At 49.8% G+C, this 11,519-nt stretch overlaps 1 protein-coding gene across 2 annotated transcripts in view; it reads right to left on the bottom strand.

Moving 5' to 3' along the window:
* Window positions 1-11,519, bottom strand: part of GPD2 (glycerol-3-phosphate dehydrogenase 2) — a 47,464-nt gene that overhangs the window by 3,122 nt on the left and 32,823 nt on the right. For both annotated transcript variants that reach the window (XM_054277764.1, XM_054277765.1), the window contains exons 8-16: window positions 10,647-10,791; window positions 6,463-6,656; window positions 4,377-4,511; window positions 3,958-4,133; window positions 3,370-3,501; window positions 2,807-2,965; window positions 1,927-2,039; window positions 1,449-1,527; window positions 1,251-1,349 (exon numbers count right to left, since the gene is read on the bottom strand). In XM_054277764.1, coding sequence (XP_054133739.1) covers window positions 1,251-1,349; window positions 1,449-1,527; window positions 1,927-2,039; window positions 2,807-2,965; window positions 3,370-3,501; window positions 3,958-4,133; window positions 4,377-4,511; window positions 6,463-6,656; window positions 10,647-10,791 — 1,232 coding nt within the window. The remainder of the gene's footprint in view (window positions 1-1,250; window positions 1,350-1,448; window positions 1,528-1,926; window positions 2,040-2,806; window positions 2,966-3,369; window positions 3,502-3,957; window positions 4,134-4,376; window positions 4,512-6,462; window positions 6,657-10,646; window positions 10,792-11,519) is intronic.

Genomic DNA, 11,519 nt, shown 5'->3' with positions numbered 1-11,519 from the left:
GTGAGCCTGGTCAGCCCAGCAAAAACACCCCAGAACGCCCCCAAACCCCACAGAACAACAATTACTGGTTGTTTTAGCTCCCCAGCCAATGTACCCAACCCCAGCTCAGCCCTGCAGAAAGGGCTGGGCTGCCCCAGTGGAGGTACCAGGGTGTCCCTTTCCAGCAGCCAGAACCCAGCTGGGCTGCTCTCTCCCGTTTGAACAGGTCAGCATAAATCCCAAAGCCATTGGTTCTCCTTCCCCCTGGCCTGTTTGGTTTGGTTTTTCCCCTTCCCCCCAGTTCACTACAGCCCCTCAGCTCAATTGCTGCATTTTAGGCAAATAAACACTCCTTTTTGCTAATGCTGGACACAACCTGTGAAAATTTTCTGCATTTAGATTCAACAATGCTGCTCTTATCCCCAGCTCATCTCCAGAGAGACAATTACCATTTCCTTTGCCTTGATCTTGTTTGTTTAACTTGACACAGTGAAGAAAGGGCTGACATTGACCAAAATCCCCAGCATTAATTTCTCTCCTGTTTGGCATTCATCATTGCCACCAGGCAGGGGAGACACAGCAGGCTCTGAAATACCACCCCAAAAAAGACTCCTCAAACACCAGCCCAGCTGACAAACTGCATATGCAAAGGGAGCACCCTTGGGTTTGCTTGAACGCCCCCCAAAAAGCAGATGCATGTCATTTTTTTCAGAGAAACTGGGACAATTTAGCCAATCCAGGAATTAAAATGGGTTATAGGGCCTGGGATGGGCTCTAACTACAAGCTCATTCTTTATAATATTCAGTTTATAATTTAGTTATTTAGTTTATCATCATTGTGGTTATATTACTACCTATCATTATAAATACTTGGTTATTTAGTTGTTTATTATTCAGTTTCTTAGTTTACTCATTTTTATAACAACCCTTAACAGCTGAGGATAATGTCAGTGTGCACACCTGCGCCATGAACCTTCCAATGGACACCTGTATCCTTTTAAATACATTTAAACAGCATTTCTGGGCTTAAAATGCCAAATTCAGCTCTGGACTGGGGCATGCTTTGTAAATTTGACCTGTTATTTGAGTCTGACTGGGAAAAAAAGCATTTTTTTCTGAATTTCTGAGCTGCTTGAGGATGCTCTGTGTGCCCCCTGTACCACCACAGGAGCACTGCCCTGGTCTCCACCCAGCCCTGAGCAAGGGGAAAAGCTCCCTAGCTGTGTGCTGCTCAGAAACCAGCCTTTCCTGGAACCAGGTGAGGCACGTACCTGCAGGAACTCGTTGAGCTCCACCTGCCCGTTCTTGTTGAGATCCACCTCGTTGAGGATCTCGTGGAGGGTGTTCTCGTCCATCTGCACGCTGATGCTCTGCACACAACGAGCACAGGAGAGGGGCTCAGCTCAGCAGCCTGGCCTCAGCCCTCAGCAGGCTGCTCCCAGAGGGAGCCAGGAGCAGGGGCAGCTCACCTGCAGCACACGCTGCACGTCCAGGATGGTGATGAAGCCCTTCTTGTCCTTGTCAAACATGCGGAAGCGCTTCTTGTACCTGCAGGGAGGGGCTGCATGTCAGGGCTCCCCGGGCTGCAGGGACAGCAGCACGGGCAGCCCTCCTGCCCCCCTCACCTCCCAATGTCTGCAGGCACCAGGCTGATCTCAGAGCCACACTCACCTCTCAATGTCTGCAGGCACCAGGCTGATCTCAGAGCCACACTCACCTCCCAATGTCTGCAGGCACCAGGCTGATCTCAGAGCCACACTCACCTCTCAATGTCTGCAGGCACCAGGCTGATCTCAGAGCCACACTCACCTCTCAATGTCTGCAGGCACCAGGCTGATCTCAGAGCCACACTCACCTCCCAATGTCTGCAGGCACCAGGCTGATCTCAGAGCCACACTCACCTCCCAATGTCTGCAGGCACCAGGCTGATCTCAGAGCCACACTCACCTCTCAATGTCTGCAGGCACCAGGCTGATCTCAGAGCTATCTGTTAATTGATCTGTTTTCACTTTGTAGCCCATTTCATAGTACAGGAATGTTTTAGCCGTTTCAAGCTCCTCCTACAATGAAAACACAAAACCTGAGTATCTGAGCAATAGCAAGTTCTTACGCAGGTACTTATTTTTTATACTTTACTATTAGGTTCTTTCACTTAACCAATACTTTTCTAAGGTCCCAAAATTAAGCAGATGGCAGCTGAGAAGTATCAAAAAGTTAAACTTAGGCACTTTTTACTCTTTGCAAAAGGTATCCATGCTAGTAAAGACTTCCAATTTTTGTGTGAATGCTTTCGGGTGCATCCACACCTTCAGTCACACACAGTCTGACTGTCCCTTTCAGAAAGAAATGGCCTTTTTAGGCTAGGCCTACAACTTGTCATTTTTCTCCCATTTGATATCTTAGTGTGATGATGATTTAGTGTGATCTTTAGTGTGATGATTTGGACTCAGCTGTCCAAAATCAGAAAAAAAATCAGGGAGCTCAACACCAGGCAGGTTCTTTATGGTTACAGGAGCTTCCTTTGCTGAGGCAGATCTGTTGAAAAGTGTCAATAAAGCAAAATAACTGACAGGAATAGGACAGCAATGCCAAGCCTGCTTTCATTTCTAAGGCTGGGGAGCAACAGGATACAGATCTTCCCCCCCCCTCCATCCCCTGGCCAATCCCCACCCATCTCACAGCCATTTGATAAAGCCTTTAGAATGAAATGCACCAAGTGACTCATTCTGCCAGGAATAAAACATCACTTGTAGCTCTCTATTCCTTCTTAACAGGGAAACTCCTTGAGCAAAACAAAGCAGCTGGAGCTGAAAAGGGCCCTTTGTACCTTCTTCTTCTGCTCGCTCCAGTTGAGCTCCTTGGCCATGATGTCCACGATGCGGGGCAGGGCCTCGTCGGCAGCCTGCACGTTGAGGAAGGCCAGGCGCGTGCGGCGCGAGATGATGTCCACGGCCGTGCGCGCGTACTCCTTCACCCCGTACACCACCTGGGACAGGGACAGCAGGGATGGCACCCAGAGACCCAGACATGGATGGGAGAGCCCCTTCTCCTTGGGACACTTTACACAACCCACATGAGGACAAGGGACAGCAGGGCTGCACCCAGAGCTCCAGACACGGCTGGGAGAGCCCCTTCTCCTTGGGACAGTTTATAGAACCCACCTGGGATCCAATATTTGTACATGAAGTACAAAATAGGCGCTATATAAATATTTAATTGTGATAGATATATTCATATGTGTATATATCGATACACAAAGTGTGCTCCAGGTACAGGCACAGAAAATTTCCTTTGGCTTCCTCAAAGGAAAGGGCTCAAGCAGATGTTTCAGAGCCACCGGCCTGCTCATCCCAAGGACAGACTCACAGGTGACACGGTTTTTCCACATACCTCAGCTTCGATGTAAGGAAATTCAGATACCAGACGTTTCCCAACAATAGGCCACCTCTTCCCTGTCACCTGGGCTATTTTGGCCACCTCAAAAGCCTTGTCCCCATAGGTGGAAGCCAGGTGCTGAGCCACCTGTGGAGAGGAAAACAAATCCAGCATGCTCTGAAAGCACATGAAAGACACATTTTCCTTGACCATTCTCTAATCCCCAATAACAAACAGGCTGCCAAGGGTGCTGGAGTGTGGCAGTGTGGGAGGAAGCTCAGTGCTGTGGGAGGCTGGACCAGCACTGCTCTGCCCTGTCTGTGCCACCAGGCCTGACAGCCCAGCTCTCCTGCCACACGGTGATCATGCTGCTGCACAGCTTGGGGGGCTCCAGGGAGCACAGACCCCACGAGTCAGAGAGTTTTTAGCAGGAAGATCAGGAGGAAGGAAAGAGGGGAAGATGATGAACCATTACTAACTTTATTTCTGTTAGAACTATCTCTGCCCAGCTCTGATCGGGCTCACCAGACCTTTACCCAAGGTATGTTGGCGTTTCATTTAGGAGAAGAGCAAACCCCTCTGAGGCAGGAAGGCAGGGCTCACCTCACTCTCCAGTCCATAGTCCTGCACCAGTCTGATGTAGAGCGTGGGGCTCCAGTCCTGGGCCCCCTCGAGCTGCAGCCCCATGGTTCTGCAGGAGCCTGCCTGCAGGTTGTGCTCGCGCACGGCCGCGTCGATGGTGTCCCGGGCCATGGCACGGTAGGTCGTCCACTTCCCACCTGGGAACAGGGCTCACCTCGTTATTTGGGGAAAGCAGCAGGAACACAGCCTCTTACACCCTACAGACATGTCTCTGTATTCCACAGACCACAGGACTGCTGCCAGGCTTGCTCCAAGCCAGTCCCGCTGCCACTGATAGAGCGGTTTGGTCACAGGAGCAGAAGGATTCCCACAGAACAGGATTTTTGCATTAAATACCCCAGGGAAGCCCAGCAGAGCTGTATTCAAGGAACCCCCAGTACCTGCAATGGTGATGAGGCCGCTGTCGCTGACGGTCACGACGTGGTTCCGGGACAGGGACTGGGTGTCCTTGGAGTCGGGGTTGGTCACCAGGGGCCGGATGCCGCTCCAGGCTGCCAGCACATCTCCTCTTCTCACTGTGCAGAGCCACACTGAGGCAGGCCAGCCCGAGCCCAGGGGTGCCCAGCTCCCACTGGGCACTGCCAGGCTGCTCCACACCCTGCTCGGCCCTGAGCAACCCCCAGAGCCCCGGGATAAGCTGGGCTATGGAATCCCAGAACCAGTGATGGTGGAAAAGCCCTCCCAGCCCATCGAGTCCAGCTGGTACCAATGCCCACCTTGCCACCAGCCCAGAGCACTGAGTGCCACATCCACGTGTTCCCTGGACAGCTCCAGGAATGAGGACTGCAAACCTGCCTGGGCAGCTGCAGCCTTATCCCCCTTTCCAGGAAAATTCTTCCCAATGAATCTGAACAGTCCTTACATTGTATTTTATAAACCAAAATAAAGTTTGTTACATGAGTAGAACATTTCCTTTCAGATCTTCCAAGCTTTTCCTCTAGACTGAGGGTTATTATTCCAAGATTTCCTCTTGACAAGCCGTCTTTATCCACAGCCTTCACCCTAAGTGCAGTTACCAATTTGCTTTATACTGAAGTCTTTGGAACATGTTTTAATACAACTTTCAAATGACCGATAATTGAAAAATCACTAAAAGGGTGTAAAAAACATCCCCCAAAGAACACGGAATAGATTTCCGAAATCAATGTGCTCTGCCAGCGTGTTCAAGCTGCCAAAATGAAGTGTTAATCACAGACACAAGACCCTGTATTAGGTTTATAAACTAATGAAACTACAGAAAGCAGCACGCGTGGCGCTGTAATTAAGCAGCTGGAAGGTGTCCAAGCCTGTGGAAGCTGATAACCCTGGCACTGGCTCTGGCAGCAGAGGCAGGGCTGTCGAGGGGTGATATGGGCAGTGCCGTTGTTATTTCAGCTCCAGCCATCTATAAACAGTAATTGCACAGGAAAACCAGCACAGGCCCAGCTGGGCTGAGCCAGAGCGACTGAACACTCCTGAGTGTGCTGCTGGAAAACACGTGGGAAACCAGGGCATGGCCTGGCTTGGGACAGACCTAACAGCCCATCCCATCCTGCCCTGCCACGGCAGGGACACCTCCCACTGTGCCAGGTGCTCCAGCCTGGCCTTGGGCACTGCCAGGGATCCAGGGGCAGCCACAGCTGCTCTGGGCACCTGTGCCAGGCATGCCCACCCTCACAGGAGAGAATTTCTTCCCAATATCCCATCTAATCTCTGTCCTATTCACATTCCCATCTCCCTCCCTGCTCTCCTGCGCTTTCAACACCAACTGCTTCTCTGGACACTTCCAGAACTTCATACAACATGCAGACATCAATTCTCCACTTCAGGAAACAAGGAATTGATCATTTCCTATCTCCAGACAGCAGGTTTTCCTAAACCCAAGTATGTTACAGTGTTCCTGCCTGAATGCTTTTCAGACTTATTTCAATGCTGCAGCAGAAACGCAGCAGTACAGAATAATTTAAACAAACCCTCAGTTTGGAGGGAAGACGGCTGCCCAGGGCAGTGGTGGAGTCACCCTTCCTAGAGGTGCCCAAAACAAAAGTGGATGTGGCACCTGGGGAGATGTGTTAGTGGTGGTGCTGGCTGGTGATGGACTGGATGCTCTGGAGCAGCAGCAGCAAATGCTGCCACCTCAGCCCACCAGTTTGGGACAGCCAGATGCCAAGAGCCACAGCTTCAGGCAGCAGCACATTGTGCCCCAGGCTGGCATGGCCCCCAGGCTGACATGGTCCCCAGGCTGACATGCCCCCTCAGGCTGCAATGGCCCCCAGGCTGGAATGCCCCCCAGGCTGTAGTGTCCCCCAGGCTGGAGTGTCCCCCAGGCTGGCATGCCCCAAGGCTGGAATGGCTCCAGGCTGCAATGCCCCGCAAGACTGGCATGCCCCAAGGCTGGCATGCCCCCCCAAGCTGCAATGCCCCCCTGGCTGGTGTGGCCTCAAGCTGGCATGCCCCCCAGCCCTCCCAGCAAGGCCCCCCGGTTACCTTCCACGTCGGGGCCCAGGTAGTTGCGCACTTCGCACAGGATGAAGTTGATGTCCTCCTCGGTGGGGATGGGGTGGGCGGTGACATCCGTGGGGCTGTCCGTGGTCCCTGCGATCGTCATCTTCTCCCAGGGCAGGAAGAAGATCACTCTGCCATCGCTGGTGTCCGGGTCCAGCAGCCCCATGTTGTCAGGGCTGGAAGACAGAAGGGGCCTGGCTCACACCAGAACAGGGGGTGGCACCTGGGGGCTGTCCCTGCACCCCCAGGGCCCAGGCAAGGACTGGGGCACAACACCTGTTCCCAGGTAAAGGGATCAATAAATCAACAAATAATGGATTTCACGTGTGGCCGAGACATGGCTTTAAACAGATGTCCCAGCAGGTTAGGGAAACAAGGCCCGTGGATGTTTTTATGCCATAAAATCACAGTGGTTCCTCCAATCTGCCTCCACAATAAAGGTGGAGCAGGAGGGGCGAGGGCTGGTGACTGAGAGGAAAAAGAGAATAAAGAAGAGAAATGAAGACATTTAAGGAATATCCTTGCAGTGACACTAAGCCTGAGTTTGTCACCACCTGCCACTTGAGCAGGAAGGAACACCCACAGACTCCCGAGGGATTTGCACCAAGGAACGTGCTCTGAGTGCTTCCAGCTCTGCTCCTGAACGGGGAACTGTGCTTTGAGGGGAAAAAGGCAAAAGGGACACGCGGTGGATGCTGCTACTCAGGCATTTTTCATTCCTTCTGCCAGTGCTACAACAGAATGATTCAGTAGAAGGATGAAAAACCGTAGTGCTTTGGATAGATTTTAATTAATGTATCAGGTTTTTCTGGTGTAATGTAAGAAAGAAATCCACAGGTACAAACCCACTACCTCCTCATGGCTTATTAAAAAGCTCTGCTTGTATTTCAGAAAACAAAAGGCTTTTATAAACTCTTCAAAGTAAACAGCTTTTATGTAGGAAAACATTGAACTGCCCCTTTTTCGATCATTTTTCCTTCAAGGACTGATGCTGACTTTCATTTAAGGTGCTGCATCTCCCTTTACATGTGCAGTCGGGTCAGGGCTCTTCAGGCTGTGCCCCTGCTCCTGAGGCACAGGGAGCACATGGAAGGAGGGCAGGAGAGGCAGATTTAGGCGCCAGTTATGGACTTCAGGGGGGAATTATTCAGTGGACTCAAATCCTACGGCAGGCAAAGGCCTGCTTGGGTGGGATTTAACTATTCAAGCTGAATATTGCTTTTTTAGGAAGTCTGAAGTGATTACTGAGGGGAAGCTGGCAATATCTGGCAAGGCTGGGAGAGAGGCTGAGAATTTCATAGCTAGCATGTATATTAGACCCATTTTAGCTGATATTTATAGACAGCTTAGGCATACGGTGGCAGAGGTACAATCTAATAGGGGAAGTCAATACAGGTTTGGGAAAGGTAAATCACCTCAGACAAATGATTACTTTTTAAAATGAAAAAGCTGTTGATTTAGAGACAGAGGAAATCAGAGGTTTAATATACAGTATCAGAATTCAGAAACTTTATAGACATTTTCTTCAAAGTATGAATTTTTTTTTATGTGATTTCATAAAAACTGCTAAAAACAAGGAAGATAAACAAGCAAAGACTTCCAACTAAGTTTCCCCACAGCACCTCTGGACTGAAGTGTTTTAGATCGCACAGCAAGTGCTGAGAAAGGCTGGAACAGTGTTTCATATGCCAGTTATTTACTGAATCACTGATACCAGCTATCCTGGGAAGCTCTCTCTCCATGCCCTTTGCCATGCTTGTTCCAGCTTATTTAAATAACTAAAGAACCACCCAAACAAATGCAAAATAAGGTGTTTTGCATCAGAAAGAAGCATCTTAACACCCAAACACTGGCCTTCCTGAGGCCTCAGGAGTCATGCTGCTGCACACCAGGAATAACTCTGAAACAACACGATTTTATGAGGCAGGAATTCCTATGATTCCGCCATGGATGGGAGAAGGAGGTAAGAGCCATGTAGCTGCGGTGAGATTTCTCTTTAAAGATGGCTAAAATAGGCAAATTGAGGATTGGAAATTCCAGCATGAAGCATATAGCAATGCCTTTACAGAGAAATGTAGAGGCAAAAGGTCTGGGACATCCATGGAAGGTCTTGGATCCATGGAAGACCTCCAGCTGAAGAAGCGTTCGACCAAAGCACCACAAATGCAGTTAAATAACAATATAAAGTGACTTTCCATAGCGAAGTGAGGTGCAAGTTTACCTGGAATGTGGAATGCAGAGCAAAGAGGAAAACTCCAGAAAGACAGAAACATCTGAAATTGGTCAGAAGGAGAGGAAAAAGCCCTGCCTTCACAGACACTTTCCAGGCAGGAAGCCTAATTAACGAGGGGAGGAATTCTGGGACTATTAATGAAGGACTTCAATGAGTAAGAAACCCATGGGGAGTGAATGCATTAGGTTAACATTAGTTTTACAAAATCTTGACTATATTTATAACTAAAACCCTACAGATGTTAAAAAAAAAAATCATTTGTGTGACTGTGGGCCAAAATCCTGTAACACATTCACAGGGCACACGTGGACACGGTGAAATGCCAACCTTCCTGTGCTGAGCAGTGCTCCTTGGCACCACGGGAAGGAAGGCCTGATACAACCAAGATTAAATCCCACGAGTGTTTTCTATTTAGCAGACAGTTCCCTGCTTTCAGCTATCCCACTCCAAGGAAATTCAGTGCAGTGTTATCTTATCAGCTGTGCTGTGGAGGCAGTGTGTGGGCAGATACTATTTTCCAAGGAAAGTAATGCCCACATGCTGACATACACCGGGGAACATGGAGAACAAGAATTCTCCACATTTCCAATTAAAATTATTGGGTTATTACAGAATAAATAAATCAGAGCTCTCAAGCGTATCCAGCCATCTTCTACTTTGAATTTACCAAGTGAGTCCAGGTTCCAAAGCCTTCCATGTTTTGTGCAGGACCATAAAGCTAATCACACACATCCTTCTCCTGGCATATGAGGAAACTGGGATTACAGCCCATTTCTCCACATTTTTAGTACTTTAAAGCAGCTATCAGGTCATTTTACCATTTTTCATGGAGAAAGATACAAAAATGAAAAAAAAAAAAAAACCCAGAAGAGAATGCAGGGGTGATTTTACACCAGGCCAAAAATGCCTCAATTTTCCAGTGTGTGGTGGTGTCCTGTTGGGACAGCTGTGGCAGAAGCACCCCCTGGTGCACTGGAAGGCTGAATTCCCATTCTGAGAGGGGCTGTGGAAGGCATTACTGCAAGGGCACTGTATCAACACAAGTGGGCTAAGTCCATAAAGGGGAATTTCCATTAGGATGCTAATGACTTCAGGAACCAAAGGCAATATTTGAGTTCTGACTGACAAGGCTGGCTCGGGAGAAGGGGATTTGGCTTTGCACAGCAAACAGGGAGAGGAGCAGGAGACTGCAGGGAGCAGAGTGCCACGGGAACCTCTCCTGGAACACGGAGGGCACGTCCTGGCCACCAAAACCCCCAGGGGTGGGCACGTGGGCTTGGGGCCACAGAAAATGTGGTTGTGCTACTCTGAGCTACTTCTATTACTCGTGATAGTAATTATCATTACTGATTACACTGCCCATCCCCTCACTAATTCTGTGCTTCGGCACTCCTGTTTTCTCTCAGCACAGCCACATCCCGGCAGAGTCACTGCACAGGGAGTTTCACATGCGAAGGCAGGCAGTGGAACAAGATGATCTTTAAAGGCCCTTCCAACCCAGACCACTCTGAGATTCCATGATTTAACAGGACAAGAGATTCTGTATGAAGGTGCAACCTCTCTGGAAGGTTTTACATGCTCCCTGTTTCCCTGAGGGGGTGACCAAGCAGCAGCACACTCAGCTGAAAGGCATCACTGAAACAGGTGCTTTCACACCTGGGGATGTGCTGCCTAAACGCCTTCTGCTTCAGCTGCCTTGGGCAGCTCCAACTAAAAACTACACGGCTTCAGTCTGTTCTGAAGAGATGAAATTGTTCTCCTCCCCGGCACAGCGCCAGGATCCTCTTTGAAAAACACAAACAAAAATCAGAGTCAAACTGTGCACGGCGAGCTGCCGCAGAGCCAGCGGCGCGCCTCTCCCAGCTGATTTATTCAGCAGCAGCAGCAGAGATTACAAATGGTGTCTCACGGGCTGCAGGCTCCCCTGCCTCACCTGTAATATCCAGGCATCACGATATGCACGCCTGCACTGGGCTGACAGATGTTGGGCACCTCCTGATCATCCATTTTGCGGACTGAGTCTGTGAAAGGTCCCGTGGCATTGATAACACACTTGGCTTTGATATCGAACTCCTTCCCTGTGAAAGAAAACAGTATCAATCACAGACACCATTTGTTTCCTGCTCACTGATGCTCTTTGTTATTCATCTCTCTATGAACTCAACCTACTGTAAAGTGTACCTTTACACAACAGCTGGGACAGGTTCTAAAAATTAACCAAGTGTTCATCCAACACCAGATTTGAGAGAAAATGTTTTAGACTGGAATCCCAGCTTATCTGTAAGGGCAGAAGAGAGGCAGGTGGGGTGGAAGTTGCTCAGCTGAAATCTGCCTCTCAAGAAGAGAGATTTCAGTCTCAGCCCACAGACTCAGTAAATGGGATTACTACTGTACAGCATGGAGCCTTTTACAATGTCATCTTCTTTGCCTGACAGAAGGGCTGGGATGCCAGGCTCAGTCTGGCCTGCCAAAACACTGGGGCTTGAGTGAGAAATGTGACAGAAGTGGAAACTGAGTGACACTAATGGCACGGGCCAGAAAGATGGCTCGTGTGCTGGTTCAGGGCTGTTTGCAGACAGCAGCGGCCCTGCTCCTCCCTCCCATGTTATCCCAGAGTGTCACTGTCCCCTGCAGGGCACCCTACAGAGCCCACTCACCTGTGAGCAGTGGGACCCTGCACACCTGACTCACCTGTGAGCACATCCCTGCAGACACACCACACACACCCCAAACCCCACAATCACCTGTGAGCACATCCCTGCAGCGCAACCCACAGATCCTGCACACACTCCAAACCCTATACAGA

The sequence above is a fragment of the Melozone crissalis genome, unplaced genomic scaffold, assembly GCF_028551555.1.
Source record: "Melozone crissalis strain CALT ecotype California unplaced genomic scaffold, PUWL_Pcris_2 ptg000023l_1, whole genome shotgun sequence".
In the NCBI taxonomy this organism is placed as follows: Eukaryota; Metazoa; Chordata; class Aves; order Passeriformes; family Passerellidae; genus Melozone; species Melozone crissalis.
Note: the sequence above shows the minus strand (reverse complement) of the source record. Positions and strands in the feature narration are given on the sequence as shown.